The sequence below is a fragment of the Sus scrofa genome, chromosome 13 (assembly GCF_054392235.1).
Source record: "Sus scrofa isolate SSC_HxYL_T2T_F1_AM1 chromosome 13, Sscrofa_HxYL_maternal_Yorkshire_Landrace_v2.0, whole genome shotgun sequence".
In the NCBI taxonomy this organism is placed as follows: domain Eukaryota; kingdom Metazoa; phylum Chordata; class Mammalia; order Artiodactyla; family Suidae; genus Sus; species Sus scrofa.
This window is the reverse complement of record NC_139395.1, coordinates 49,666,401-49,694,263: the sequence shown is the minus strand read 5'-3', so window position 1 is coordinate 49,694,263 and position 27,863 is coordinate 49,666,401. Positions and strand designations below refer to the sequence as shown.

Here is a 27,863-nt window from a genome sequence, read left to right as displayed (position 1 = left end):
TTAATTTCAGGCATTTCTTTCAGCAGATGTACTTTGAATATCATATGGTACGTTTTAAATTTTTTGATTACTAGTCAGGTAGATTTTTATGTATGTTAATTGGTTGTATTATTTTGTAAAGACCTTTGCTAAGTTATCTATGGGATTGATTTATCATTCTAATATTCTAATATTGTGGTTTATTGATTTTGAGTTCTTTATACCTTAATGATATTAATTCTTTGGCATGTAGCAAATATTTTCCTTTGTTCTTTAATTTCTTATGAATTTATTTTTTGATATTTTGATGTTTTATTTTATTTTATTTTATTTTTTGTCTTTTTGCCATTTCTTGGGCCACTCCCACGGCATATGGAAGTTCCCAGGCTAGGGGTCTAATCAGAGCTGTAGCTGCCAGCCTACACCAGAGCCACAGCAACGCGGGATCCGGGATCCGAGCCGCATCTGAAACCTACACCACAGCTCATGGCAACGCTGGATCCTTAGCCCACTGAGCAAGGGCAGGGATTGAACCCGAAACCTCATGTTCCTAGTCAGATTCGTTAACCACTGCACCACGACGGGAACTTCCGTTTTAAATTTTTATGTAAATAGAACTATTACTATTCTTCCATGAGATTTCCACCTTTGGTATCATCCTTAGAAAAACCCTTTTTAAGATTACAGAAATTTTTTTTTCTATCACATCCTGATTTTTTTCTTTTGTTTCCCAAATAGGTACGTTTGCAGGAGCATATGGGTGAAAAGTATATGACTTACAGTGTGAAAGCTCGCCAGTTAAAATTTTTTGAAGAAAATGTCAATTTTTGAGAATTTATCTAACCTGCTGCCAGAATATAACTATTTTCAAAGGTTTTTGGCTTATAAACAAGCATAACGATGACTGAAGCCCGTTCACCATCCTTATATCTCCTTAGGTTTTTTTTAAACTGGAAAAAAATTGGACAAAAGAGTACCATGAAGCAAGCTCACAAAAGAAAAAACCTTTGGCTATCTTAATTCTCTTAATGAGGAAAAATCTGTTGTAAGATGTTTGTTTGGTTACTGTTTACTGAGCCTTACACCACCAACTTTATATCTAGAACTATTTTTTTAAGGTACTTTTTAGCTTGAATACAGGGCCGTAACATACTGGATTGGAAGTTTTATATTATAGTGATAAAAAAATAGAGATAAATAGCATATATCCAGTGATACTACTTTTTATTATTAATAACCTTCAGTAGGCTGATAAATTATTTTTTTATAATTCTGGGAGTAGATTTAAAAGTATGAAATTATATCTAGTATTTCAGCAGTTGAATTTCTTTTTTTGCATATTGATAGATGTTTAACATTTTAGTTCCATTAAATGTGAACCTCATTCAGAGTATATAAAAATTGACAGTAGGAGATTGTTTTTACACATTGGGGTTTTTTGGCTACACTTGTGACATGAAGAAGTTCCAGGCTAGGAATCAAACCCATTCCCTAGCAGTGACAATGCCAGATCCTTAAGATAGCTGCACCACAAGGGAATTCCTAGGGTTTTTAGATTTATTTTTCCATCAGTTAAAACATTTATTAAACACTAATTCCTTTTCTGATTTAGCAGTTTTTAAGTAAAGTCCAGATTTTTTTAGTTATGCTATACATTAAGATATTGGCTATCTTCCCATGTTTTAAATGTATGACTTATCTATTTTCTTAGTTGTCAGTTAGTTGTTTAATAAGGGGTAATGCTTATCTAGAAAATAGATTTTATAAAATAAAAAAGATCTTGGTTAGTAAGTTTTCACTTCTGTGTTCCAAGGACTGTAAAAATGAGCACTGCTTCAGAAAGTTTCAGTTTTTATAATTAAAAATGTATTTTACCTTTTTTGAAAATTACATATACACATAAAGTAATAAAATGTTCCCTTTCTAGTCACTTACCAGACTTTTACTTATTTTTTACTATGTGCCAGGTGCTAGGCCAGGAGCTGGGGACATAGTGTGAGTAAAACAATACTCCCTGCCATTACAGTGTTCACGGCCTGGTTTCTAAAACCTCTTCATTTTATTCTGAAGGGTTTGTTGGAACTCATCTCTATAACTCTTTAGTCCCAGTGCTCAGCTAGGAACAAATTTTTGGCAAAATGTTGGTCTTCCTGCACTATATACCATTCCTTGCGTGTTTTAGAAATCCATGTCTTTCTGGAGAGTCACCAGTTTTACTCAAGTTTTCTAACTTATTGGTATAAAGATATACATATTAGTTTCTTGGAATTAAAAAAAATCTCCCCCATACTTTTTATTCTCATTCTCTATATTTTTGTTTAAACATTCATTCAGTTTTTATCCCACTCTTCTTTTTTTTTGAGATTCTTCGTTCTTGAGTGCTTAATCATTTTTCAGCTTTCTTATTATAATTATATTGTATTATTATTGTTATAAAACATATTTTTTCCCTCTTTGGCTGCACCCATGGCATGTAGCCAGGGACTTGGTCCCCACCACAGCAGTGACAAGGCCTGAGTCTTAACTGCTAGGCCACCAGGGAACTCTTAAAACATTTTTAAGACTATGGAGGAGTTCCCATTGTGGCTTCGCGGAAACAAATCTGACTAGCATCCGGGACGACACAAGTTTGATCCCTGGCCTCACTCAGTGGGTTAAGGATCCAGTGTTGCTATGAGATGTAGGTTGCAGACAAGGCTCGGGTTTGGCATTGCTGTGGCTGTGGCATAGGCCAGCTGCTACAGCTCCTATTTGACCCCTGGCCTGGGAATCTCCCTATGCCATGGGGAATCTCCCTAAGACAAAAAAACAAACAAACAAAAAAAAAACTTATGGCTTTTCTTCTGAACGTGCCTTCAGCCACATTTGAGACTTTGATAGACATTAGTTTCTTTATAGTCAATAATTCTGTTTTTTATTTTCTTTTAGAAGGGTTTCTTGGCATTCTTGCTGTCATGTAGCAGGTTAAGGATCCAGTGTTGTCTTTGTGGTGGTGTGAGTTCAATCCCCAGCCCAGTGCAGTGGGTTACAGATGTGGACACAGTTGCAGGGTAGGTCAAATCTGTGACTCAGATTCAGTCCCTGGCTCAGGAACTTCCATATGCTCTGAGTGCAGCCGAAAATAAGTATTCTTAATTTCCATATATTTAGAAAGCCCAGGAAATTCTATCTCCTTGCTCCAGATGCACTGCAGTGTTGTTACTGAATATGACGTGCACAACTCCTATTTCTTATCATCGTTTTTCCCTGTAACTCAGTACATGATCCATTACTGGAATAGTCCCATGTGTAAAGGTGGATTCTCTTATATACAGACAGAATCATTTGTCTACTAAATGTCATTCAAACCTTATATAAGATTTGATCAATAAAATTTTGGGTGTAAATGTTCTACACCTGCAGTAATACAGTAGCCAGTGGTCATATATAAGCTGTTGAGCCCTTGAAATGTGGCTAGTTTGAGAAAATCAATGTTTAATTCGAGTTTTAATTAAACTTAGACACATGAGACTTGTAGCACCATATTGGGCAGTACAACTGAGTGCCTGAAATGTGTCATGTACTCTTCTAAGTACTGGGCAAATAGCAGTGAGCAAAACAAGGTTTCTGTTCCCATGGAACTTGTCCTAAGGGGGACAAGTAACAAATATATACTGATATGGTAAATGCCATGAATGTGGACGTAGAATGATGGGGCATACACATACTTTATTTTGATAGCATAGTAGGAAATGCTTCTTTATAGTGACATATGCATAGAGACCTGAATGAAAGGAGAGAACAAGTCATGTATATCTGAGGGAATATGTTCCTGGTACACATGGAACAAGTACACCAGACTTTATGTCAGTTGTCCGTCCACTTTATCAGAATCTGAAAAGTAGTGTTGGTCTCTTATAAGACTGCAGCTTTGCCAAATTCCTGTATATATCTTTGCTTCATATACTTCATCACATCTTATTCAATGTATGATTCATAAGAGACATTTTATAGCTATCAAATGTTCCTTTTTGCCCCATTTAATGCTGACATTAAGTATCCGACTTTTTCACTATTAGTCTTCCTTTCTGCTTCCATCTGCCTAATATAGCCTTGCTCCTGTTTTCAACCTTTGGGTGTTTTTTTTTTTTGTTTTGCTTTTTAGGGCCACATCCATACCATATGGAAGTTCCCAGGCTAGGAGTTTAATTCGAACTGCAGCTGCAGGCCTACACCAAAGCCTCAGTAATGCCAGATCTGAGCTGCATTTGTGACCCACACCACAGCTCACGCCAACGCCAGATCCTTACTTAACACACTGAGCGAGGCCAGGGATCCAACCTGCATCTTCATGGATTCTAGTTGGGTTTGTAACCTGCTAAGCCACAAGAGGAACTCACTTTGGGTATTATTTTGAGAACATGTGGTAACTTGATTCTTAACCCTATTGGGAGTTCTTAACTTTTTTTTTTTTTTTTTTTTTTTTTGTCTTTTTGCCTTTTCTAGAGCCGCACCCGTGGCATACAGAGGTTCCCAGGCTAGGGGTCTAATAGGAGCTGTAGCCACTGCCCTACGCCAGAGCCACAGCAACTGGGGATCTGAGCTGCATCTGTGACCTACACCACATCTCATGGCAACACCGGCTCCTTAACCCACTGAGCAGGATCGAACCTGCAACCTCATGGTTTTTAGTCGGATTCGTTAACCACTGAGCCATGATGGGAACTCCAGGAGCTCTTAACTTTTTAATCACATTTATTACACTTGTTGATATGCTTGGTCTTATTTCTACCTCTTTATTTTTCTTCCATTTTGTTTTTCTTCTTCCCTTTCTTTAAAATCCTTTCCTGACTTTTGCTGTACTAAAAGGTATTTGCTCTTTTTTTTTTTTTCCAAACTCCTAGTTTGGAAATCATATATTCTAATATTGAGAAACAGAGTATTACCTGTAATAACCCTTCCACTCAAGACCTTTAGAACATTTTTCTCTTTAGCCCTCCAGAAAATTTTAAAGGAATTTACAGCTTTAAAGGCTCTCACTTTGCCTTTTTTTATTTTTATTTTGGCCGCACTCATGGCATTCCCAGGCCAGGGACTGAACTCATACCACAGCAGCAACCCATGCTGCTGCAGGGACAATGCTAGACAATACTTAATCCACTGTGCCACAAGGGAATTCCTTCTTTACCACAAATTTAATTACTAAGTTTTTTTCACAGATGCTTCCTGTTGTGAAGAAAGATGTATAGTAGGTACTTGTAGGTTCAGAAAATAGAAATGGTTCTTAACACTTTCACAACCACAAACTTCTAACTTTGGCTTTTAGCAGTAGTCATGCTTGCAGAACAATGAACAAAAGACTCTTTAGACAATGACTTGTACTCTTGAGTTTTAATTGAAAACATTAAAACAGCCTGACTACTCATAATGAATTACAAAACTTTGATAGTTAAATTGAACTATCATTTATGAGGCTTTTATTCTTCATTATTTTGTAGACCTGAAAGAAACTCTGCATACTTCTGTTTTCTGTTCTCCATTCAGAGAAGACTGTGAAGAGGTCTCAAATATTTATAAATCAAAACCTACTGAGAAGTGAAATATAGAGAACAAAACCTATACATAACTGAGCACAGGTGTTATTTTTAGCTCATGTTTTGGTTAAGAAAACAAGGTAGCTCATCTCACACAAAACAAAAGCAAGTGCAGTAGTAAAGCTGAATCATGAAATCCAGAATCAGTTATTTTTAGCATGCCTCTTAATTTTTCTTTCCCCTGGCTTCTTGTCTTCTGTGCCTGAGTCTTGAACAGGTAACCACTTGAGGGGGTGCCGGCGATAAATGGGCCACGGAGGAAGTGTCAGCTGGGCCAGAACAGAGACAATGCATCAATTATGGCCATTAAAAATTTAAAAGAACATGATGTATAATGCCAGGTTCCCAAACGACTCCTCTGCTTGAGGTAAAAACAATAAAACTGACATTCCTCTGAAAACTGTGCCACCATCCAGACAAGATACTCCAAGTGAGAACAAGCTTCACTGTTTACACACGGTTTTAAGAGATAAAAGAGGAGGGAGCACTGTGAAGACCATAAAGTCTTAAGATCTAGCTTTGACTTTATAAGATTACTGCTTGGCGCACCTGCCAAAAGAAATGAATGAGCTGTATTCCTTATGGAGCTTAACCTCATGTGATACTACTTGGCACTTACTTTTCCAATGATAGCAAGGGAAGGATGAGGGAAAAGTTGGTGTTGGTCCTCACTACTAGGTCCGGCCAAAACAACCCAATTCAGAAAAAACCTGAGTTGCCACTAACATCCAAATATCCACAAATTTCCTTACCAAGCACGAAAAGGCAAATCCCGCCATAACTATATAGACAGTCCACCCGAACTGTTCAGCCACGTACCCGTAGATAAATCCAACTATCTAGAGACAAACAAAGTATATTAAATACAGTCAAGCTAGGGTGGGGGGGAGACGGGGAGAGAAGATTATGCAAAACCAATACTTACTGCAGAAAAAAGAATAATTCCCTGAAACATCTGTTCAGCTAGCTTCTGGCCCTTGTAATCCTAAAGGTGAAGGAGAGTAAAGCAGGAAATGGTTCCGCAACCTAGGAGGTACAATTCTTGCTCTGGCCTCACAGCTTTGGCACAGAGCAATCCCAACATCAGGGCCTCCCCAAAGAACCTGAGCAAGTAAAGACGTTCTGGGTTTCCCGAGGGTAACGAAGCATCCTCATGGGGCCCGAGCAAGGGCATCCTCGCAGGGAAAGAACGAAGGGGACCCAGGAGGTACAATTCGGGGAAGAGAGTAGCCTCCAGGATACAAACTACACTGCACCGGATGGGTCGGTCTCGGACAAGGGTAGCGGAGCTGCCAGGCTCCCGAATGGCGTTCAGGGATCTTGGGGCCGAGGCGGGCAGCACCCTCACCATCTGCGTGGGCAGCGAGCTCAGATGCTCCAGCATGACTGGTTCAGGAAGCGGGCGACGGAGGGAGGGCGGCCGGGACTCAGGGACAGTAGGGACCTGGGTTAGTTTCGTACAGCTCAGCAGGCCTGCTGAACCGGAGGTTACGACGGCCACGGCGCCGGAAGCGGATGTCTCTTGCAGACTCGGACAGCCCAAGGCCCCGCCCCCGGTCTCTCTAAGCGACCCGCACTTTCGGAGCTGGCTGTAGGCCGGCCCTCTGTCTGCGAGGGCTGAAATGCTGACGGTAGCGGACGAGTCGAGGCATCGCGCGCCCGTGAGGGGTTCGCCGTCAGTGCTGTTCCGGGCCGGGAGCCGCGGCTCGGGTCCCCCGAACTATCATCGACAGTGCCCGCGCGACCCAACGGCGCCGGCGCGCGCCCCGTCTCCTTGGCGACGGGCTTTTCTCGGCAAGGACCCCGGCGGTGGGGCTGCCCGGTGGCGCCTGTTCGTCGAAACGCTTTTGCGGTCCGAGAGGCGGGCGCGCTGGGAACTCAGGGACTGCGTCGAGGCTGCGGATCTAGTCGGCGATTGGGCTCGATCTGGAGTGCACGGGACGAGGGCGGCCCGGCGGCGGGCCAGGCCCCGGGACCTATGACGCGGACGCTGAGCTGGCGGGGCGGGCTGGGTGGCGGGCGGTGGCTCCTCCTCCTCCTCCTCCTCCTCCTCGGGCTACAGGTAAGGGCTACCGCGGGGAGCGACCAAGGGGAATGGCTTGCTGGAACGTTAGCCCAGGGTCTCGGGACCTGGAGGGGGTAACCCCCGAAGTGTCACCCCTCAGAACACCTCTAAGCGTAAGGGAGCGTTGTTGACTCCCAGAATTTAGAGGGAACTACCCCAGAACCCATCATCCAGAGAAAGGGAAGCCCCTGGGAGAGGGGACTTGTCTTCGTCCGCTCTTTGCACCAGTATGGAGAGAGCTCCCACTCAGGGAGTCTCCAAGTTGGTCCGCCAGGCTGCTCGGCGGCTTCACCTCGCAGACTTAGCCTGGCGCTCCCGATAGAGGCCATCCAAGGGTTCTCACTGCTTCTCTTTTAAGGCTGGTGTTTATCTCAAAAGCTTAGGCCCTCCCCGGTTTCTCTGAGCAAGATGGAATACCCACGTACCGGAAAGATAGCGTTCTGGGAAACCCGGGCCCGTGAGTCCCAACTGGCTCGCTGGCCTCTGTGGTGTATTGTGCATCGGGGTCACAGATGGTGGGATTCAACTCACTCCAGGTCGGTCTCATTCATGCAGTCAAAAAACCTTGGCACCTTTTTTTTGTGCTAGGCAGTGGGCCAAGAATATGGCTGTGACCAACACCAGGCCCTTACCTTCCTCAAGCCCAGGGTCTGTCAAGGGAGACAGTCACATACAGAAGCCAGATTTACTAGGGGGTAGCGAAGCTGGGAGATGTGAGACCCCATTCAGCTTAGATAGATTCAGCTGAATGTGGGGTTTGCAGGAGGCTTTCATGACTCGTGAAAGCCAAGTAGGAGCTAGCCAGATGAAGAGGCAGCAGAAAGTGGAAGCAGAGACTAAACAAACTTTCTCTTGTATGTAGAAGTAGACATGACCCTTTGTGTTAGCCTTTTTAAGTGCACTTGTCAGGGTGGCAGTTGCTGTAGAGACTTTACGGTATTTGAGCTGTAAAGATATAATAGGAAAGGAGACTACCTGTCAGATTTGGTTTGAGAGAGTTCTCCATTGGAATTCATGTCTTTCCTGTGTTTTAATTTGTTTTCATGATTATTATCAAAGATTGTATTCTGTTTCAGAGCTGAGAACCAGCCTTGTTCCTAGATTAACAACATCCAACATTAACATCATCCAACAAATAATCACATACCAACTACCATTGCCAGACACAGTAAGATACACCAGTAAATACTTTTCACCAGGGTCCCTGTTCTCATAGAGTTCACATTCTGGTTAGGGAAGGCAGAAATAAAGAAACAAATCAAACAAATGAGATAATTTCATAATTGAGGAGATGGAGTGGTGAGCTTTCTTGGCCTCTGAAGGGATGAGTAAGAGGACAGAAAAATGACCTTGTCAAGGTCAGTTTAAATGGAGAAGTTGGGACCGAGCCTGGTTGGAAGAGGCTGAAGAGAGGACAAGAGGAAAGAAAGTGGGGCTAGAGATTTTATATCCTTTAAAGCTTTTGGAGTGAGAGGGAACAAAGAAATGGGTCTGTGGGTTCCACTGGGATATGGAAATGGTGTCTTTTTTAAAAAATTATTTTTATTTTTTAAATTAACTGGAAGATACCAGAGCCTGATAAGATGCTGCTGGGTGTGTGATCCAGCAGAGAAAGGAAGGGTTTGCTGATGCCGCACCAAGGAAGCAGCTACAGGATAGGTTGCAGAACATGAGTGGAATGGCCTTCCATGGGAGCATATAACAATAGGAAGGAAAGCAGAAAAGGTTATTGAAAATATAGGTACTAATGCAAGTCACTATGGAGTTAAAAAAAAACATTCTTTCCCCCTAAGGTTTTTTCACCCATCTTGCTGGGAATGCATGTCATATAGGTACATGTGTATGTGTGTAGTGTGTGTGTGTTGTGAGTGATTTGGGAATGTAAAGGTCCTATCATTTCTAAACAAAATACTAATTTTCATAATGAACAATTGAATATTACTGATCAAATTGTACACAGTTGTGTACTCTTGCAAAAATATAGCCACTATTGCACATCCCAGGGTGTACATGCATTTTCAAGAATTCTTTCTAACCAGATCAGTGAATTCCATGACCAGGAATTGCACCAGGAAAGGAAGTATGGATCAGACACTTCATAATTATTGGCATTTTGCATGGAGATAACTGTGGAAGAGTTTTAGGAGCAAGTGGTTTCTGCCATGCAAATTTAAGTACATCAAATACCTGCTAGGATTGTGTTTTTCTTGTATCTTGCTAACTGGAATAGCACAAATATAGGTGCTCTGTCCACATAGTACCTGCAGGTAATTGTTACTGGACATTGTTCAGCTAAACCGCTGTCCCTTAAACCATTAACTAAATGAGATTTGTTCAAGTGAGATAGTTTTCTCCAGTCTCGGTGGAAGTTGGTTCCAAGCGGGCAGATTTTAGAACTGTCTGAAGAGCCCCAGTCTGTTGGCTTCTATAGGTAAGTCTCAGCCCTCAATGAGATAGAGGCACATAGCTCAAAGTATATGACAATGTGTATCTTTAGAGAGGAAGTTTGTTGGTATAATGTACTTTACATATACCATTCTAGAAAGAAACAGAGAATGTGTGTGTGTGTGTGTATTTTAGATTGTTCTTTGAGAATCTGAATTATGTTCTCCCAAATTTGTAATCTGGCCTGTAAGCCCCAATTTTTTAAACAGCCCTTGAATATATTTCTCATTTCAAAGGCCTTGAGAAATCAAGTGCCTAATAGGTACACACTTTACTTTTACTTAAGATGAAATTAATTCAAACCAACTTCGATTTTAGAAATAGGCTGTATTTGAAAGTGCTTTGTAAAATTAATGGCCTTATGTTAGGTACTCCCAAGGGGGAAGATGAAGTAGTCAAAGTTTCAAATGTAGTATCACAATATCCTGGTTGAATAAAATCTGTTTTGTTTTGTTTTTTGTCTTTTAAGGGCCACACCCACAGCATATGGAAATTCCCAGGCTAGGGGTGGAATTGGAGCTGTAGCCTCCAGCCTATACCACAGCCTACGCCACAGCAGGGCGGGATCTGAGCCGCATCTGCCACCTACACCACAGCTCACAGCAATGCCAGATCCTTAACCCACTGAGCGAGGCTGGGGATCAAACCTGCATCCTCATGGTTACCAGTCAGATTCATTTCTGCTGAGCCATGACAGGAACTCCTAAAATCTGTTTTTAATGAAACATTACCCAGAGATTGTTGTAGAAATCTAATTGTTTAATTTAACTCCACCTAAGGCCTTGAATTATTTTTGAAATTGTTTTGAAAAAGTAGAGGCTTCAGGTGAGCTGGAGAGCACAAACCTCTGGCAGAGTGACAGTATTGGACAACACTTACTTTCTTTCTTTCTTTTCTTTTGGTCTTTTTAGGTCCACTCCCATGGCATATGGAGTGTTCTCAGGCTAGGGGTCAAATCAGAACTGTAGCCACTGGCCTATGCCACAGCCACATCAATGCCACCTCCGAGCTGTGTCTGTGACATACCACAGCTCATGGCAACACTGCATCCTTAACCCAGTGATCGAGGCCAGGGGTCGAACCTGTGTCCTCATGGATACTAGCCTGATCCATTTCCACTGAGCCATGATGGGAACTCCTGGACCCCACTTTCTTAAGAGATGGGTATTTCTGAGACTAGAGCTCTAAACTTTTGATCACAAGATTGGATTTTGTGAAATTTTGTTATTATGTTTTTCTGCTGTGAAGAATGAATTTTGGAATTGTTCTTTTTTTTTTTTTTCTTTTTTTTAATTCCAATTTAAGGTGAATGGAATACAATTTGGAACAGGGATGTTTTGACCTAGGTTTACTTGATCACAGACAACTGAGTCCTGTCTGATTTAATTAGGAATTTTAAGTAGAAATTCATTTAAAAATGTTTCCATAGTGGTTAGACCACAGGCATTCCTCTTGGTGGCAATTTCTTTTGCTTTTTATCTAGTGGTTTATGATAGACAAGGTTTTTTCTCCAAGTTATTGTAAGTATTTTTTTTTAATAAATTATTTGCAGTGTAGGGAGTTCCCATTGTGGCACAGTGGAAACAAATCTGACTAGTATCCATGAGGATGGGAGTCCAATCCCAGGCCTCACTCATTGGGTCGGGGATTGGTGTTGCCCTGAGCTGTGGTGTAGGTTGCAGGTGCGGCTCGGATCTGGCGTTGCTGTGGCTCTGGTGTAGGCTGGCAGCTATAGCTCCAATTTGACCCCTAGCCTGGGAACTTCCATATGCTGTGGGTACAACCCTAAAAAAAAAAGCAAATTAATTAATTGATTAAAATTTGCATTAAATTTTTTTTATTGGATGTAGTTGACTTAGAAATTTGGGTTAGTTTCTTGAAAGTATTTTATTATGATTGCCGTAAAAAATTCAGATCCCAGATTGGGTTCGTAGGAACTGTTGATTCAAAACGAGTTTCTGGTAGAATATACCAAATGCTCCTCTTGTTTCTACCTGAATAAAAATGTATAGGCATTTTGATGGCCATTTGAATGTACCTACTGACTTTAGGGGCTTGGTTTTGTTTGTAGGGTTAACTAATATTTATACAAGACAGAAGAGAAAGATGTCATTCCGTAAAGGTATGTTCTTTCTACAGTTATGTTATGTTACACTGGGTCAAAAGGTGAAGAGATGTAATGTATGCTTTCTTCTCTGTGTTTCAGTAAACATCATCATCCTGGTCGTGGCAGTTGCTCTCTTCTTACTGGTTTTGCACCATAACTTCCTCAGTCTGAACAGTTTGCTGAGGAACGAGGTTTCAGGTATGGGAACTCTGACTGATGCCTTGGCATCTGTTGAGGACCTGGAGCTCCCTGTGTCCCACATCCTAAGTTATATCACTAGATTTAAGGGAAAGAAGGCTTTCTTCTTGGCCTTACAGAAGCTTCCAAAGATGTTGGGAAAGGCAGGTGGCATTGATGGTGCTCTTGCAGCCCTGCAACCTTGTCCCTGCTGGGAAGTTGATCTTTTCATGAACCCTTAGAGGAAGGAACCTCTGTGGGCTGCTGTCTGCAGATATTTCAGTAGGGCTGGGCTTCAGAAGCTGGAAAAGGTGAGTGTCTCTAGTGTTTGATGCCTGCTGTGTTCAGTAGAGCGTCCATCTGGTCCATCTGGTTACTTTCCTTCACCTGTTAGTTTACTTTAACCATATTAATAGGACTCTAGTGGTAAAATGAAACCATAAAGTCTTGTCAACTGATTTAAAAAATCACTTTTGCATACTGTTGCATACTTCCACTGCCAGTCGGATGTTCATACTGCTCTGCCTTCATATTGAGAAATGTTTGAGGCTTCAGAGTGTTTGTCAAAAAACATTTCTGGATTATCACCCACCATACTTGACCAGAGCAAGAAAAGACTAATAGCTTTCCCTTTTACTAGGTGCTCTGACAGCATATTTTATGACAGTGCACATATGTGTGTGTGTATGTGTGCATTTATAGACATACATATATATGTATGAAAGTAATGCATACTCTTGGTGGGAACATTTATAAAAAAGAAATGGCATTCGGGAGTTCCTGTTGTGGCGCAGCAGAAATGAATCCAACTAGGAACTGTGAGGTTTCGGGTTTGATCCCCAGCCTTGCTCAGTGGATTAAGGATCTGGTGTTGCCCTGAGCTGTGATGTAGGTTGCAGATGTGGCTCAGATCCTGCATTGGTGTGGCTGTGGCTTAGGCTGGCAGCTGTAGCTCCGATTTGACCCCTAGCCTGGGAACCTCCATATGCCGCGGGTACAGCTCTAAAAAGACAGAAGACAAAACAAACAAAAAAAGAAAATGGCATTCAAACTCCATGAGAGCAGTTGTGGCTGGTAAATGTTAAATAAATGATTTCATTGTTGAAAGATAACTAATAAAATTTTGCCTTAGTATCTTACCTTCTAGATTTTTTTCCTCTATGTATATTTTTTCCATACAGTTGAGATTATACTATATTTAAATGGCACATATGACATGTTTTTTACATATCCTAAGCATGTCACTATGGTAATAGAAACTCTTAATACGTAAATTTAATGCCACTTAGTTTACTAGTTACCACAGGAAAGTCTTTTGGTTCAATTACTTTTAGACTTTTTTGATGGCAACCCCACAATAATGAATGTGTTACATACAGTATGTACGTATATTTGTTTATGTCTATCTGCCTTTCGCAGTGGTAAAGATTTGACCATTTTATTCATGGCTGTAACCCCAGTGCCTAGATACTGACCGGCACTTAGTATGCACTCAGTGTTCAATGCATGAGGAGTGAGTAAATGAATGAATGTATTATAAAAGTCAAAAAGAAAGATTTACAAAACAAAACTTGCAGTTGCTGTGTGAGGAGTGCTCTTATACTTTATTTTCTAAGTCAGTTACAATTCAGGAACTATTTTTTTACTCAAATTCTTTTTTTTTTTTTTCTTTTTTTTCTTTTTAAAACCTTCCATTAATTTATTTCTTTAGGTCAGATCCTTTCATTTCTTTTCCCCAATGCTCTCATGATACCAGTGGAATTGGAGCATGATATGTGCTTCTTTTTTTGTTTTTGCTTTGTGTTTGTCTTTTTAGGGACATGAGGAAGTTCCCAGGCTAGGGGTTGAATTGGAGCTGCAGCTGGTGGCCTACACCACAGCCACAGCAACAAGGGATCCGAGCTGCATCTGTCACCTGTGTAGCAAATTGTGGCAATGCTGGATCCTTAACCCACTGAGCGAGGCCAGGGATGGAACCCACAACCTCATGGATACTAGGCAGGTTCTTAACTGGCTGAGCCACAGCGAGAACTCCTCAAATTCTGATTGTGACCTACTAAACTGATTTCATGACTACTTATGGGACATGATTCATGGTTTGAAAAAAATGTTTTTTAGTCTATTTCTAGGTTTTCACAATTGTAAATAAAATTGTGACTTCTAACCTCTCAGGTTTTGTCCTTAAAAGATGCAAGGGAAATTTCTGCAACTAAGGCCATGTACCTGTTTAAGGTTCTTGATACAAATTGCCAAAATACAATCTAAAAAGATTGGGTTTTTTTTCCCTACCAGTAGTATATCAGAATTCTATCAGCTTTTCTTATTTGTTTTAATGCTTTTCCAAAAAGCCAGGTTACATATAGGAAAATACATAATTTCTGGGCTGTATGCTTCACATTGTCTTTTTTTTTTTTTTTTTTAGGGCTGCACCTGCAGCATATGGAAGTTGCCAGGCCTAGGAGTTGAATTGGAGCTGCAGCTGCCAGCCTATACCATAGCCATAGCAACACCGGATCTGAGCCGCATCTGCAACCTATGCTGCAGTTTGCAGCAGTGCCAGATCCTTGACCTACTGAGCGAGGCCAGCGATTGAACCTACATCCTCATGAATACTAGTTGGGTCGTTCACCCACTGAGCCATAACAGGAACTCCTGTATGCTTCACATTGTAATGAGGGAGAGTGAGGTGTAACTATCACAATCCTCACCTTACCTTTTTTCATGTCTTGGGCTCTGTATCAAAAGCTCTTGAGATTGTTTTGTATACACTACCTTCCTTGTGTGTGTGTTCTTTGCAGATTCAGGAATTGTGGGGCTTCAGCCCATAGACTTTATCCCAAATGCTCCCCAACATGCGGTAGACGGGAGACAAGAGGAGATTCCTGTGGTCATTGCTGCATCTGAAGATAGGCTCGGGGGGGCCATTGCAGCCATAAACAGCATTCAGCACAACACTCGCTCCAATGTGATTTTCTACATTGTGACGCTCAACGGTACAGCAGACCATCTCCGGTGAGCTCTGCTTGCCTGATGATTCTGCTTCTAGAGGATGCTCTAGAGCAGGCCAGCTGTCAGTCCAGTAATATTTTTTCCAACATGTTTGCAATTTTTCTATACAAGATTATACCACATATAAACTGCAATATGATTTTCCATGTGATTGTACCATAAACATGTCCCTCATGGTAGCAGAGGAACTTGTGCCAAGATGTAAATTGTGTTACTGTGCACACTGTTAATTCGAGAGGATATGTTTTTGGTAATAAGATCTTCTCAGTGAAAGAAGCAGTGTGTTGATGTACATTCTCTTACAAGTCCCTTATCTCAAGGACATACTCTTGAGTGGTTCTGGTGTAGAGTGGGAAGGGACACCGGAGCAATGGTGAGGTAGTATGGTGAAGTGAGTACAAACACTGATCCAAATCCTGACCCAGAGTGATTGGGAAACATCACCTGACCTTTTGGAGCCCATTTACTCTTTTGTAACTATGGGGAATAAACATCCAACTTAGAGGACTGTTGGGTTAAGTAAATGAGAAAAGATAACAAAAACACCTACCACTTAATGATTTCACTCAGTAAATGGTCCTTAATATTGTAATTGTGATAATGGAAACCCATTCTGACAGTCTAAACTGTGGGGGTTGTTTTTTGGGTTTTTTTTTGCCTATTTAGGGCTGCACCTGAGGGAGGCAGGTGGAGGTTCCCAGGCTAGGGGTCAAATTGGAGCTGTAGCCAATGGCCTACATCACAGCTATAGCAATGCCAGAACCAAGCAGCTTCTGCGACCTACACCACAGATCATGGCAATGCCAGAGCCTTAACCCACTGAGCAAGGCCAGGGATCGAACCTTCGTCCTCATGGATATACTAGTCCGATTCATTTCCTCTGAACCACAACGGGAACTCCTTAACTGTGTTTTGAAGATGCTTTGAATTAAGATTTAGTCTGGGTGTTGCTGTGGCTGTATTGTAGGCCAGCAGCTGCAGCTCTGATTTGACCCCTAGCCTGGGAACTACCATGTGCCACAGGTGTGGCTCTAAAAAGCAAAAAGAAAAAAAGATATAGTTTATTCCAAGAAATTTTTTGTCTCTTTGTTAATGGTGGCCAGAGTTCTAAAACACTTCTATCCTTGTGCTTTTCTGCGTGGTTCATGTTGTTTGTGAAGGTTACTATGAATTATTTTTCTTTTTCTTTTTCTTTTTTTTCTTTTTTAGGGCTGCATCACTGGCAGGCAGAGATAAGACTGTGGTTTGGGACATGATTACTTAAAACTGAGTATTTGGTGTTTTATTTTCATCAGGTCCTGGCTCAGCAGCAGTACCCTGAAAAGCATCAGGTACAAAATTGTGAATTTTGACAGTAAACTTTTGGAAGGGAAAGTAAAGGAGGATCCTGACCAGGGGGAATCCATAAAACCAGTGAGTTCCATGCATCCTTGTTTGTACTTGGTAGTGTTAGGTAATGATTGATGTACCTGTTAACTGTGGGTTCGGTGCATGTAGTTCCCTGGGGACCAAGCCTGCAAGTTGAGACCTTTGGCCGTCCTTTGCATGGATACTGAGAAAGCATTCTGGGAGATTCTGGTAAACCAAAGCTAAGCCTCTGACAAATCCTGTGCCAATGCCTCTTTCCTTTTCCTTTTCCAGTTAACTTTTGCAAGGTTCTACTTGCCAATTCTGGTTCCCAGTGCAAAGAAAGCCATATATATGGATGATGATGTAATTGTGCAAGGTACCAAAGAATGTCACCATTAGTGCCACTCTGTCCCATGTAGACTATAGTGGTGGTTGTGTAATTTTTGGCATCCTATAAAAAGGTCATCCTGAGAAGAGGTGGGAGGAATAGGGAATCCTGGGACAACTACCAGTGTAAATCTTCAACCTTATCTACTTCAGGTGATATTCTTGCCCTGTACAATACACCACTGAAGCCAGGACACGCAGCTGCATTTTCAGAAGACTGCGATTCAGCCTCTACTAAAGTTGTCATCCGTGGAGCAGGGAACCAGGTAAATTACTTATTAGACCCTGGGAATAGATACTCCATACCCTATAATAAAGGTTAATGGGGGAGAGGCAGAAAAATTAAGGAACTCTTTTCTCAAGGCTGCTTTCCTATAAGTTGGTTCATAGATTTGACAACCTAATTCTCCTTGAACATCTGGCTTAAGGTTTATTGTGGGTTCATACTAACTTGTAATCCCAAATGTCACTTCTGTTTGCTTTACATACAGCCCTTTGCTAATAATCAAAGCTAAGTCATAAGTAAGCAGAATGGTTATCAGAGTATTACTTGAAGCAGTAGACATACTATATATCCCATTTGTGTTTTTAGTACAATTACATTGGATATCTCGACTATAAAAAGGAAAGAATTCGTAAGCTTTCCATGAAAGCCAGCACCTGCTCATTTAATCCTGGAGTTTTTGTTGCAAACTTGACAGAATGGAAAAGACAGAATATAACTAACCAGCTGGAAAAATGGATGAAACTCAATGTAGAGTAAGTATATAACTGGCTTAGCTGTGAAAGCCTCCTGTACTTCAACCCTGCTGGGTCTTGCCTAACAGCTTCTATTTGTTATCCATCCCACCAAGAGAGGGACTGTATAGCAGAACACTGGCTGGCAGCATCACAACACCACCACTCCTGATCGTATTTTATCAACAGCACTCCACCATTGACCCTATGTGGAATGTTCGCCACCTTGGTAAGTAGATAATTGACCAAAGGCCAAAGCTAATAAAGCATCTAAAGGACTACCCTCAGGGATGGGATTTGTTGTTTCCATTAGGTTTCTTGCAGTTTTGATGTGGTACTGTCTTGAGTCTGACTAGCACAGTCACTTGGCCCTTTTTCTCTCAATGTAAGGTTCCAGTGCTGGAAAACGATACTCACCCCAGTTTGTAAAGGCTGCCAAGTTACTCCATTGGAATGGGCACTTTAAACCATGGGGAAGAACTGCTTCATATACTGATATCTGGGAAAAATGGTATATTCCAGACCCGACAGGCAAATTCAGCCTAATCCGAAGACATGTGGAGATCTCAAATATAAAGTAAGATATAATTTGTGCGATTAAGCATTTCTCAGGAAATCCTGGCAGGCAGTACATGTTGTGACGTGATTTGCTAGGCTCCAATGCCTATCTGTAGGAACTCATGGAAAAAGGGACATTTCAGCTGGGTAAAAAAAAGGACAAACTGCCCCATCTGCCTCGTCTGCCTTACCAAGAATCTGCTTACTGACAGTGCTGAATGACAGAGGTGAATGGACTTAGACACAGCCCGTGGTGGCTAGTTCAACACTGCTGCCTGGTTTTGATTTTGTAACCTGTGGCTTAACATAAAATAAAAACTACATTTCTCAATAAGTATCTTGTTTTTTACTTCCAGGTAACTTCTACCTACTGTTTAAGAAATAAGCTGTCTTTTTATGGAATTCAGACACTTTTTGAGTTACTTGATTTCTATTTATTGTTACACATATTCACAAAATATTTTCTACACAGTTCATGTCATACTGGTATAACATACAGAACAGCTTGACAGTCTGTCCACAATATTAAGAACAAGCAAAAAACCCTTATAGAAGAATGAGGTTCTATAACATGTAGTCTGTACTGAAGTCATAAGCATCATCTTCCTCAGTCATCTTTTCCATGACAAAAGAAAGTGCAGACTGCTCACCTATATTGGAAAGAAAAGTGAGGTTTAAAAAAAAAAAAGTACAGGAGTTCCCGTCGTGGCTCCGTGGTTAACGAATCCGACTAGGAACCATGAGGTTGATGGTTCGATCCCTGGCCTTGCTCAGTGGGTTAGGGATCCATTGTCACCGTGAGTTGTGGTGTAGGTTGCAGATTTGGCTCGGATCCCATGTTGCTGTGGCTCTGGTGTAGGCCAGTGGCTACAGCTCCAATTCGACCCCTAGCCTGGGAACCTCCATATGCGGGAGCAGCCCAAGAAATGGCAAAAAGACAAAAAGACAAAAAAAAAAAAGTATAAGTAATGCCATACCATACTGCTTTGTTAGAAGACCCCTCCACCCAACTCACCTGCTTGAGACCCCTTGGGCACAGCCTCACAGGCCTCTTCTGCAGGTGATGTGTCTGAGCTCTTTTCCTGTGGGACAGAGAAAAACAGTAGCACTTGTCATTAATCCAAGTAATTATGTACACAGGAAAATCTCAAGGTGCGTACACATTAATGGATGCACAAAATCAAGACTAATGATTGCAAGCCCTAAATTTCTAAATTGTATGAGGGGGTTTTTGGTCATGAAATATTTAATTCTATCTCTGCCTTAAGCTCTTTCTCGATGCTGTACAATACTACGCTAGAAACTTAATCAACTCATGTACATACAACATACTTACATCACCTTCTTTGTCAACACTTTCTTGGTCGGTGTCAACATCTCCATAGTCCTCCCCCTCCTCTTGCTTCTGTTCTTTCTGTTTCAGGGGTTCTTCAGGTATGTCCCCTTCCTCTATTATTCCATTTGTCAAACCTGAAGACTGGAAAAGGATGCTCCCGGCTAAACGAGGACCCTTGATAGCTAGGAAAGGCAAACAGACCCAATATAAACGGATGAGACCTTTACTGGCCTGGCAGCTCAAGAGTGCAGTTAAACACAGCCAATGCTTACCTTGTATGCTGCGTGCATTATTCTTTTCTAATTCTTCCAGATTAAAGCCCCATTTCATGTCTGTCACAATGCTTTCATTAAAATGTGAAGAAAGAGTCCAGGATGTAGGGGGGTGACAATAGTAACCTAAGGAGGCACTGGTATTAAAAACAACATTTGTCAAAAACCAGTTCCTTCATCCTATGTGGTCAGCACCATGACAAGAAAAAGAAGCCTTACCCTGTCCACTCAGACCACAGCAGTTTGGCAGCACCTTCTACATTTGGACTTCCACCTTTTTGGTGCAGTCCTCTTCTCTGAGCAAAAGAAGTGAAAAATTCCAGCGAATTCTCAAAGTCTGGGACAGTAAATTTCAGTACTACCTTAAAAAAGAAAAACAAACTGTCATCTATGTCTTACAGTATTATAGATGTTTTTTAAAAAATGGATTGCAATTACAAGATGGAGCTCAAGAGAAGAGAAAAGGGGATTCTTTTACCTGTCGAGCATCAGCATGGGACAGAATGGCGCTAGCAGCCTCCATTGGTTTTATTACTTCAATACTTGCTGGACTTCTCAAAGCAAGTGCAGAAGCAGAGTTCAGTGGAGATGCAATGAAACCTGGACTATCTATGAGTGTGATTTGTTTGTCCAAGGGGACAACCTGCATGCACCTTTAACAAGAAAGATAGTAATTAATGAGGGAACTGGTTTACCTAAAGGATAACACACAGAACACGAAGCTCAGGGTTGGATTGAACAAACTCAGCATAGCTTGTCAGATCCAATTTATCATCATTTGCTCCGTAGTTATCCAAAACTATAACAACAGGGAGTTCCTGTTGTGGCTTAGCAGTAACCAACTAGACTAGTATCCATGAGGATATGGGTTCAATCCCTGGTCCTGCTCATGTTGCATGAACTGTGGTGTAGGTTGCAGATGTGGCTTGGATCTTGAGTGGCTGTGGCGTAGGTTGGCAGTTGTAGCTCCAATTCAGCCCCTAGCCTGGGAATTTCCACATGCCTTGGGTGCTGCCCTAAACAAAACAAAAATAAGAACACACGAGCCCCTTCTAAAGAGAAACACTAGGTGTTATAGTTTATATACATATTGACCTAAACACATGCTGTTTTCCAGGCATAAACATTTTCCCTCTACCTGGAAAACTTCTATTCATTTCAATTTCAGATTCAAGCACTTCCTCTGAGGCAGCTTTCCCCTCTCTGAAGCTATTTGCTCATCTTTCAAACTAGATTGTGGGCAGCTATTCTACTCCAATCAGTTCTTCCCCAAGCCTAACACTGGCATAACCCTATTCCTCTCACTGACTAGAAAAGTGAGGAAACAGAAAACGGTCTGATGACTAAAATCACATTTACTCATCTATAATGAAATACTAAAACCACGAAACTCAATTTACCTTGTAAGCCCCATGGATACACCAACATTACATATCCGTTCTTGTTTTAAGCTATTGATGATGCTGCTTTTCCCCACATTTGGGAAACCTACAAATGGGAAACCCACAGATTAAAAAAAAAGGCATTATGTGCTAACTACAAAATTTCCACTGCCTTATTTTATGCCTTATAATGTTTAGAACAAGATCAGAATTACTTTAACACTAAGACCACTCTTAGCATCTTCATTTCTTGCACAAGAATGAAAAAGGCAGGAAAAAACTACCAATTCAAAGAAACCAACACTCTTACAATATATTACCTACAGTGCCCAATTGGAAAAAAACTGAATTACACATCAATTACTTAAAATTTTTGTCTTTATGTTGTGTGTGTGTGGTGAGGTAGGTAAGAAGCTAACATCTGAACAAGCCCTTCATTTAGTAGCAATGCCATACTCTGCATGGCACTTATTGAAGTGAGATAAAATATATTGAACTAAAACTCACCAATAACCCCAACGCAAATGGCTTTGCCATAAATCTCCTGAAAACCTCCAAGAAGCTTCCAAAGGCCTTCTTTACCAACACAAACTTCAGTTTTGAATGGAGCAGCTTTCTTCCTTTCCTTCACAAATTAAAATCCCGAATAATTAGTTTAACTACTTCTGACAATATACCAGTTAAAAATCTAAGCAATCTGGCTCAAGAGCCCATCTAGTAAAAATCACCATGCTCCACTGCCTTTCAGGTTTTTTCTGGATGAAATCAGAGTTGGATCTTACAAGCTTTCAGTTTTTTTAAATCAAGATTTTGTATACTCATCATATTTCACCCATCTAAAAGATAAAATAACCTTATTTCCCACCACTAAATTAAGGGTACCTTGATTCTCTTCCCTTTGTCCTTCAGATCAGTTGAGGCTTTGAATACAACTGTTGGCAACTCTTTCTTCAAATAATTTAGCCAGTTCTCCAAATTTTCCGTTGGTACCAAATCTGATAGGAATTAAGAATAAAACACTGCTCCAATTTGATCATTTTGTTGAGGTGAATTTGCAGTGTTTGGAAAGCTCCGGATTTCACTCAGGATTATCTTTCCCCAGTTTTTTCACAAGTATCTAAACTAATGGGGAGGCAGTCAGCTCCCCATCATGCTTCTGTTAACAGAACTCAGTACCTACACCTCTGTATTTCTTCAATTCCCTTCTGCACTGCTCACCCTTTCAGGATTAAGCCAACCTCTAAATTATTACCCTACTAACCTTAGGGCTCTGTTTCCAGAATTTACTCTTAGGGAGCAGCCATGTTTACTGACTCCAAGAGTAATTTTAGATTCTAGCTTACTCTGTGCTTCACAAATCTCTTTTCTGGGTGTTCTTGTCCCTTCTGCCCAAACCCAGATACAAAACTATGTATTTCATCTAAATAATGCCAGGTTGACATTGTGCAGGTGTGGGGAATACGGAACACTGTCATCACTTCCTATGTGAAAAATACTGCACAGTATAAAAGCTTACACTCTTAAATAAGACAAAGTAGTTTTAAATATTCAATAGCAAAAAAAAAAAAAAAATTACAAACCACATAAATCACTTCTAGAAAACATTTCCAGCCTACTATCTAGCACTGTCTTTGTTAACAAGAGCACACACATATGCACTGGTTTTGCTGAGGTCAGAGTTGGATCTTATCAGTCTTCAGACACAATCAGACTGTTCAGATGTTTTCCTCACACCTCAATAGTGCATATGGAACATAAAAGGGCAATTATTTTTGCTTACCTGACTTATTTAGTACAAGTACTAGCCTTTTCTGTCTACCCTTGACAATGGCTTCTTCCACCTGGGGACACCTGCAACCAAGAGGATCTCTGGCGTCTAATACCTCCAGCACAACATCTGAGGCTTCGATCACCTGTCAAAGCAGAAGCTATCAGAACAGCACCCCCTGCTCTGGCACTACCCTCCACATAAGTACATCAGCATTGTCTACTTTGTAACAAAGTAAACTCAGAGTTAAATCTCTTGTCTTCACTTGGGTTATCAAGCTAACACATTCACCATTTCTTATATGAAAATAAAACAGGTTTGTTCAGTTGCCTTTGATCAAAGTGGATTTCAAGAGTGGAAACAGTCAAACTATCTAAACATGTAATCCTCTCCTTGTAAATTATATAGATTGATTAGCCTTTGTGGCCAAGACCTGATAAGCAGCCTAGTCACAGATGGGAATGAGCTTAGGAAAACAGACATTGGGAGTACTATAACAAGCCATCCCCTTGAAATCCCCTCACTTTGGTTTTAGCATTGTACTTTAACAGATTCTTATATTTTTTTGCACTGCCTTTTTTTTTTTTTTTTTTTTTTTTTGCCATTTCTAGGCTGCTCCTGTGGCTTATGGAGGTTCCCAGGCTAGGAGTCTAATCTGAGCTGTAGCTGACGGCCTACACCAGAGCCACAGCAACGTGCGATCTGAGCTGCGTGTGCAACCTATACCACAGCTCACGGCAATGCCAGATCCTTAACCCACTGAGCAAGGCCAGGGATGGAACTTGCAACCTCGTGGTTCCTAGTCGGATTCGTTAACCACTGAGCCATGAGGGGAACTCCTACACTGCTACTCTTAATGTATTGTTCTACATTTAAAAAACCACTGTGTCAACACATGTTACTTTATAAAATGCCACTTTTGTAAATCATGCTTACGGTAAATTGTTCCCACGAAAAAATTTAAAACAAGAATATGTCCTTCAGCCAAACATAACAGAGTAAGCCAGCTTGCTGGAGGAGTCTTCCAGCTCCAGAGAACCCTACTTCTACCTTTGCAAGGTTGGTGTCATAAGGAAAAAAAAAAAAAAAAGATGACAATAGTCTTTCAAACATCATTACCATTTTTAGGCACTGACCTAGACTAAGATACCTTTTTAAGTTCCTGACAGTACAACTTCTTTGGATTCTGTTTGCTTGACTTGGCTTTCTTAGCTTTAGATCGCCCAAATTCCTATAGGATAAAGACAAAAGGAAGTAGACAAAATTAGAAGGTCAGTAGATGTAACCTGTTTCTCCATTTTTCATGAACAACTGGAGTACTGCAGTTGATATTTTAATAAATAAGACAGAATTTGAATTCAGCCTTTTTTCCTCCCAAGAGGCATAGCAACCCCTGCCTTAGCATGTGCTTTTTTACTTCTAGAATTTATCTCTTGCTCACAAACAGACCTCATCATACCTCTTTCACAAGAACCTTGTGAGACAGCTCAACACCAGGATTAGTTTCAAGTTTTCTTTTCTTGTCCTGTTCCTTCTGCCTCTCAAGTTTCTGCTGCTGTTTCAGTTCTTCAAGCTATGTCCAAGCCACAAGAGAAATGGGTGAGCCAAAGTGACCTGGTGTTCTGACTTTATTTTGAAAAAATACACACATCACTTGTTGAAAATTTCAGCTAATGCATCTTACCCGCTGTTTCCTTAGTTCAGCTTCCCGAAGAAGAGCCTCCTTAAAAGGAGCACTATTTGGAATTCCTGGGTCTTTCCTAGGCTTCTTTCGACCTCGTTTTTTAGCCTCTTTCCTCAATTTTCGATGGTGCTCTCGTACCTATCAAGAGAAAAAAATTTATCAGCATACAAAAATACTAAAGAGAACTCACATGAAAAATCAATCATGTTGCATTTTAGTTGTATTGGTAAGATGACCTAAAAACACTTTAACTGCAATACAAAGAACCCACCACGTATATATATAAATCAACAAGAAAATGTCAGCAGGAGATTCTTTTTGCAGCAATTCTTACCATGTTAATCAATTTTATAGACTTTCTCATCACTTTATCACTGCACTTTCCCACAGCTGTACTTCTGATGCCTAAAAGCTTGCTCTCATAGCTAGTCTATTCAATCTCTGTTTCCTGAGGTGAAGTCATATTAATAGAGACCTCTTTGTGGAGGAGTGGGGCAGAAATAAGTTTAGCTTTACACTTGCTATAACTCTCCCAAGAACAAGACTTACCTTTTTTTGGATTTTATACCGCTTATGGCAGGTCATGCGTTTACTTGATTTCTTTAACTCTACAAAGCAATAGATCACAAAGATATTACTTTTTTTTTTTTTTTGGGTCTTTTTGCTATTTCCTGGGCCGATCCCGCGGCATATGGAGGTTCCCAGGCTAGGGGTCGAATCGGAGCTCTAGTCACTGGCCTACGCCAGAGCCACAGCAACTCGGGATCCGAGCCGCGTCTGCAGCCTACACCACAGCTCACAGCAACGCCGGATCGTCAACCCACTGAGCAAGGGCAGGGACCAAACCCGCAACCCCATGGTTCCTAGTCGGATTCGTTAACCACTGCGCCACGACGGGAACGCCGATATTACTTTTTAAAATCACTTTTTATAATCTATTTCATCCATAAATGATCGATTTGTTTAGTTTTTGATGACTTTGCTCTAAGGTCATATCCATTTATCCATTTATTTTGTTAAGTAATTAACCACCTCTGAAACCTATTTTAAGTATCCTGTGAGGAATTCCTGTCCTGGCTCAGCAGTAAGGAACCCGACTAGTACCTATGAGAAAATGGGTTGGATCCCTGGCCTCCTTCAGTGGGTTCAAGATCTGGTGTTGCTATGAGATGTGGTGTAGGTCAGCAGCTGCAGCTCGGATTCCATCCCCATCCTGGGAACTTCCGTATGCCGCATGTGCGGCACTAAAAGACAAAAACAAAAAACAAAAAACAAAAACTGTGGGGCCCCCGATAAAAACAAACATGGGCCACCCAAGTCCCAGAGAATGTGACCTAATTAATAAATCTGGTATAGAGCCCAACTTTCATGGTCTCACTTTTCCAAGATAAGACTGGGATCACACACAGGAGCGTATAAGACTCAAGACGACAGCTACTTCTTGTCAAACAACAAAATCACAAAGGAAAACCTAACATTGGGTTTGAGAGGCGACTCTCAGACCTTACCAGGGCCGGACCGAACGTGGCCGTAGAAGGGAAAATGCTGGGCCCAAAACCCGGCTCAGACACTGAAATACGCCTCAAGAAACCCTACCCTGATCTTCATCCTTGGGACTCAGCCTTCCTTCTGTACCACGGGCCCGCGGTCAACGTGGGGCCTTCCAACCCTCGGATGGACCAGGGAGACAACCTACCCGCTAGACCCTTATTTCCACAGATCAAGCGGCACAGGCTCATCGACCATCAAGTCCCTCTACACCCGCCCCACGACCCGACTCACTCGGCCGCTTCATACTGGAAGCTGGAAAGGCAATGCCAGCAGTTACACCAGCGCTCGCAGACACAATGTGCCTCCGAAAGGGCCACGTGCGAATTAAGGCCACTAGTGAGCGTCACGCACTCACGCAGCTGCCGTAAAGCGCACCGCCGCCGGCGCGCGTGCGCGCGCACGCAGTGTCGCGCAGAGCCAGGATCGCTTGGCGGCCGCGGGGCTGGTTTTGCGGCGGAACCGGGAGGGGTGAGGGCGGTGAGGGCGGCGGGTGCTGGAGCGACGGCAGCGGCCGCGGCCGGAGGAGCAATAGCAGCAGCCGTGGCGGCCACGGGGCGGGGCGCGGCGGTCGGTGACCGCGGCCGGGGCTGCAGGCGGCGGAGCGGCTGGGTAAGGCCAGGCGCGGGGCGGGCGGGGCCGCTTCCTCTCGGCCGACTGCCGGGCCTTTGTGTGGGCCCGGGCGGGCGGGAGCAGCGGCGGAGGCCCCGCCCCGGCCGTGGGGACGCGCCGGTCCGGCCGGGTGCGCGGGGCGGGGCACGGCGGCAGGCTTCGTGACGGGCCCAGCAGCTTTGCCGCACCTGCCGGCCGGGACAAAGGCGCGCCGCGGCCCGGAAACTCTCGGAGACCCGCTTTCCCGCCCCCGGCGGCTGATCGAGCGCTTGTCGCGGACAGCTTCAAAGCTGTCAACGTATCTCTTAGTCCCCCGTAGCAGTGACAGGTCGTACCAGTGACAGGTCGGAAAGTCTTTCATTTTCTCCACAGTTCAAGGCCTCTTTTTTTTCTTGTCTTTTTCTGGCGGTTCGGGCGCAAAGCCTCGTAGTAGTTTTTTAAAAACACTTTCTGGGTAACTGTGTTCAGACTGTTTTTTATCAGTGGGACTTGTATTTATCGTAGGGGCCGCATAGAGTTACTTAACTGCAACACCACAAATAATCAAGGTTTAAAATTGTGTAAACTTCTGAGTTTTACTATTTTTCCGTCTCAAAATTTTTTACTGAGAGAGAAACATGGTTTTGTTATTATAGGGTACATATTGGTGACTTAAGGGGGAAGAAAAACTGGCAAAAATTTAGAGGGGACCCTCAGAAACAAAGACAAATATACGGTATGGTGGTTATAGAAATTATTACTATGATTTTAGAAACATGTTGGAATAAAGCGTTTGTATTAACTTATTTTCCAACAAGCTAGGACTCCTCAAAAATGATTTCTAAGTATTGTTTTTTTCCATTTTGTAGTGTGCTCTTTTCCCAAATGTAATTC

General features: G+C 42.0%; 5 protein-coding genes and 3 non-coding genes across 93 annotated transcripts in view; 3 read left to right on the top strand and 5 right to left on the bottom strand.

Moving 5' to 3' along the window:
• The window catches only part of NEK4 (NIMA related kinase 4), a 63,172-nt gene extending 61,263 nt beyond the window's left edge, over nucleotides 1-1,909 (top strand). For all 16 annotated transcript variants that reach the window (XM_084988538.1, XM_084988548.1, XM_021068939.2 and 13 more), the window contains one exon: nucleotides 718-1,909. In XM_084988538.1, coding sequence (XP_084844664.1) covers nucleotides 718-810 — 93 coding nt within the window. In that variant the 3' untranslated portion in view covers nucleotides 811-1,909. The remainder of the gene's footprint in view (nucleotides 1-717) is intronic.
• Nucleotides 1,910-5,334: 3,425 nt separating this feature from the next.
• Nucleotides 5,335-7,019, bottom strand: SPCS1 (signal peptidase complex subunit 1). Its single transcript, NM_001114288.2, is given in 4 exon segments — nucleotides 5,335-5,821; nucleotides 6,305-6,391; nucleotides 6,478-6,537; nucleotides 6,901-7,019. Coding segments are annotated over 4 exon segments (309 nt in total). The 5' UTR covers nucleotides 6,937-7,019; the 3' UTR covers nucleotides 5,335-5,695.
• Nucleotides 7,020-7,587: 568 nt separating this feature from the next.
• Nucleotides 7,588-18,722, top strand: GLT8D1 (glycosyltransferase 8 domain containing 1). 10 transcript variants are annotated; one of them, XM_001925457.6, is made up of 10 exons: nucleotides 7,588-7,614; nucleotides 12,134-12,184; nucleotides 12,269-12,367; nucleotides 15,145-15,358; nucleotides 16,651-16,768; nucleotides 16,997-17,081; nucleotides 17,246-17,358; nucleotides 17,685-17,851; nucleotides 17,947-18,059; nucleotides 18,221-18,722. In XM_001925457.6, exons 2-10 carry the CDS (start codon nucleotides 12,169-12,171, stop codon nucleotides 18,409-18,411), a joined length of 1,116 nt encoding a protein of 371 aa, XP_001925492.3. In that variant the 5' UTR covers nucleotides 7,588-7,614; nucleotides 12,134-12,168; the 3' UTR covers nucleotides 18,412-18,722. The 10 variants fall into 10 exon arrangements, with proteins under 10 accessions (XP_001925492.3, XP_005669698.2, XP_084844703.1 ...); XM_005669641.4 differs by having other exon boundaries at nucleotides 7,588-10,048; XM_084988577.1 differs by having other exon boundaries at nucleotides 7,588-10,248; nucleotides 11,816-12,184.
• A 77-nt stretch (nucleotides 18,723-18,799) lies between these two features.
• On the bottom strand, nucleotides 18,800-26,707 carry GNL3 (G protein nucleolar 3). Of its 13 annotated transcripts, none has more exons than XM_013981771.3 (16): nucleotides 26,613-26,707; nucleotides 25,935-26,074; nucleotides 25,380-25,438; nucleotides 24,831-24,968; nucleotides 24,606-24,719; nucleotides 24,297-24,377; nucleotides 23,159-23,291; nucleotides 22,261-22,373; nucleotides 21,886-22,003; nucleotides 21,397-21,484; nucleotides 20,475-20,649; nucleotides 20,216-20,358; nucleotides 19,997-20,133; nucleotides 19,725-19,906; nucleotides 19,404-19,470; nucleotides 18,800-19,038 (listed from the first exon to the last, which is right to left on the bottom strand). In XM_013981771.3, the coding sequence occupies exons 3-16, from the start codon at nucleotides 25,413-25,415 to the stop codon at nucleotides 18,953-18,955; spliced, it is 1,611 nt and encodes a 536-aa protein (XP_013837225.2). In that variant the 5' UTR covers nucleotides 25,416-25,438; nucleotides 25,935-26,074; nucleotides 26,613-26,707; the 3' UTR covers nucleotides 18,800-18,952. The 13 variants fall into 13 exon arrangements, 6 of the variants coding, with proteins under 6 accessions (XP_013837225.2, XP_084844700.1, XP_005669695.2 ...); XM_084988574.1 differs by having other exon boundaries at nucleotides 19,730-19,906; XR_014823248.1 differs by lacking the exon at nucleotides 25,935-26,074 and having other exon boundaries at nucleotides 19,997-20,122; nucleotides 26,527-26,707.
• Nucleotides 20,710-20,786, bottom strand: LOC146397336 (small nucleolar RNA SNORD69). The gene has a single exon (XR_014825409.1). It is a non-coding gene; the product is annotated as a small nucleolar RNA SNORD69 (small nucleolar RNA).
• Nucleotides 22,132-22,216, bottom strand: LOC146397335 (small nucleolar RNA SNORD19B). Its single transcript, XR_014825412.1, has one exon. It is a non-coding gene; the product is annotated as a small nucleolar RNA SNORD19B (small nucleolar RNA).
• Nucleotides 23,039-23,115, bottom strand: LOC146397334 (small nucleolar RNA SNORD19). The gene has a single exon (XR_014825406.1). It is a non-coding gene; the product is annotated as a small nucleolar RNA SNORD19 (small nucleolar RNA).
• A 118-nt stretch (nucleotides 26,708-26,825) lies between the features above and the next one.
• The window catches only part of PBRM1 (polybromo 1), a 130,811-nt gene continuing 129,773 nt past the window's right edge, over nucleotides 26,826-27,863 (top strand). For 33 of the 50 annotated variants that reach the window (XM_084988500.1, XM_084988498.1, XM_084988496.1 and 30 more), the window contains exon 1: nucleotides 26,826-26,990. The gene's annotated coding sequence lies outside the window, so the exon portion shown is untranslated. Of the gene's footprint in view, nucleotides 26,991-27,128; nucleotides 27,335-27,863 lie in introns of those variants that run through there. The other 17 variants (XM_021068924.2, XM_021068921.2, XM_084988514.1 and 14 more) reach the window with 1 other exon arrangement.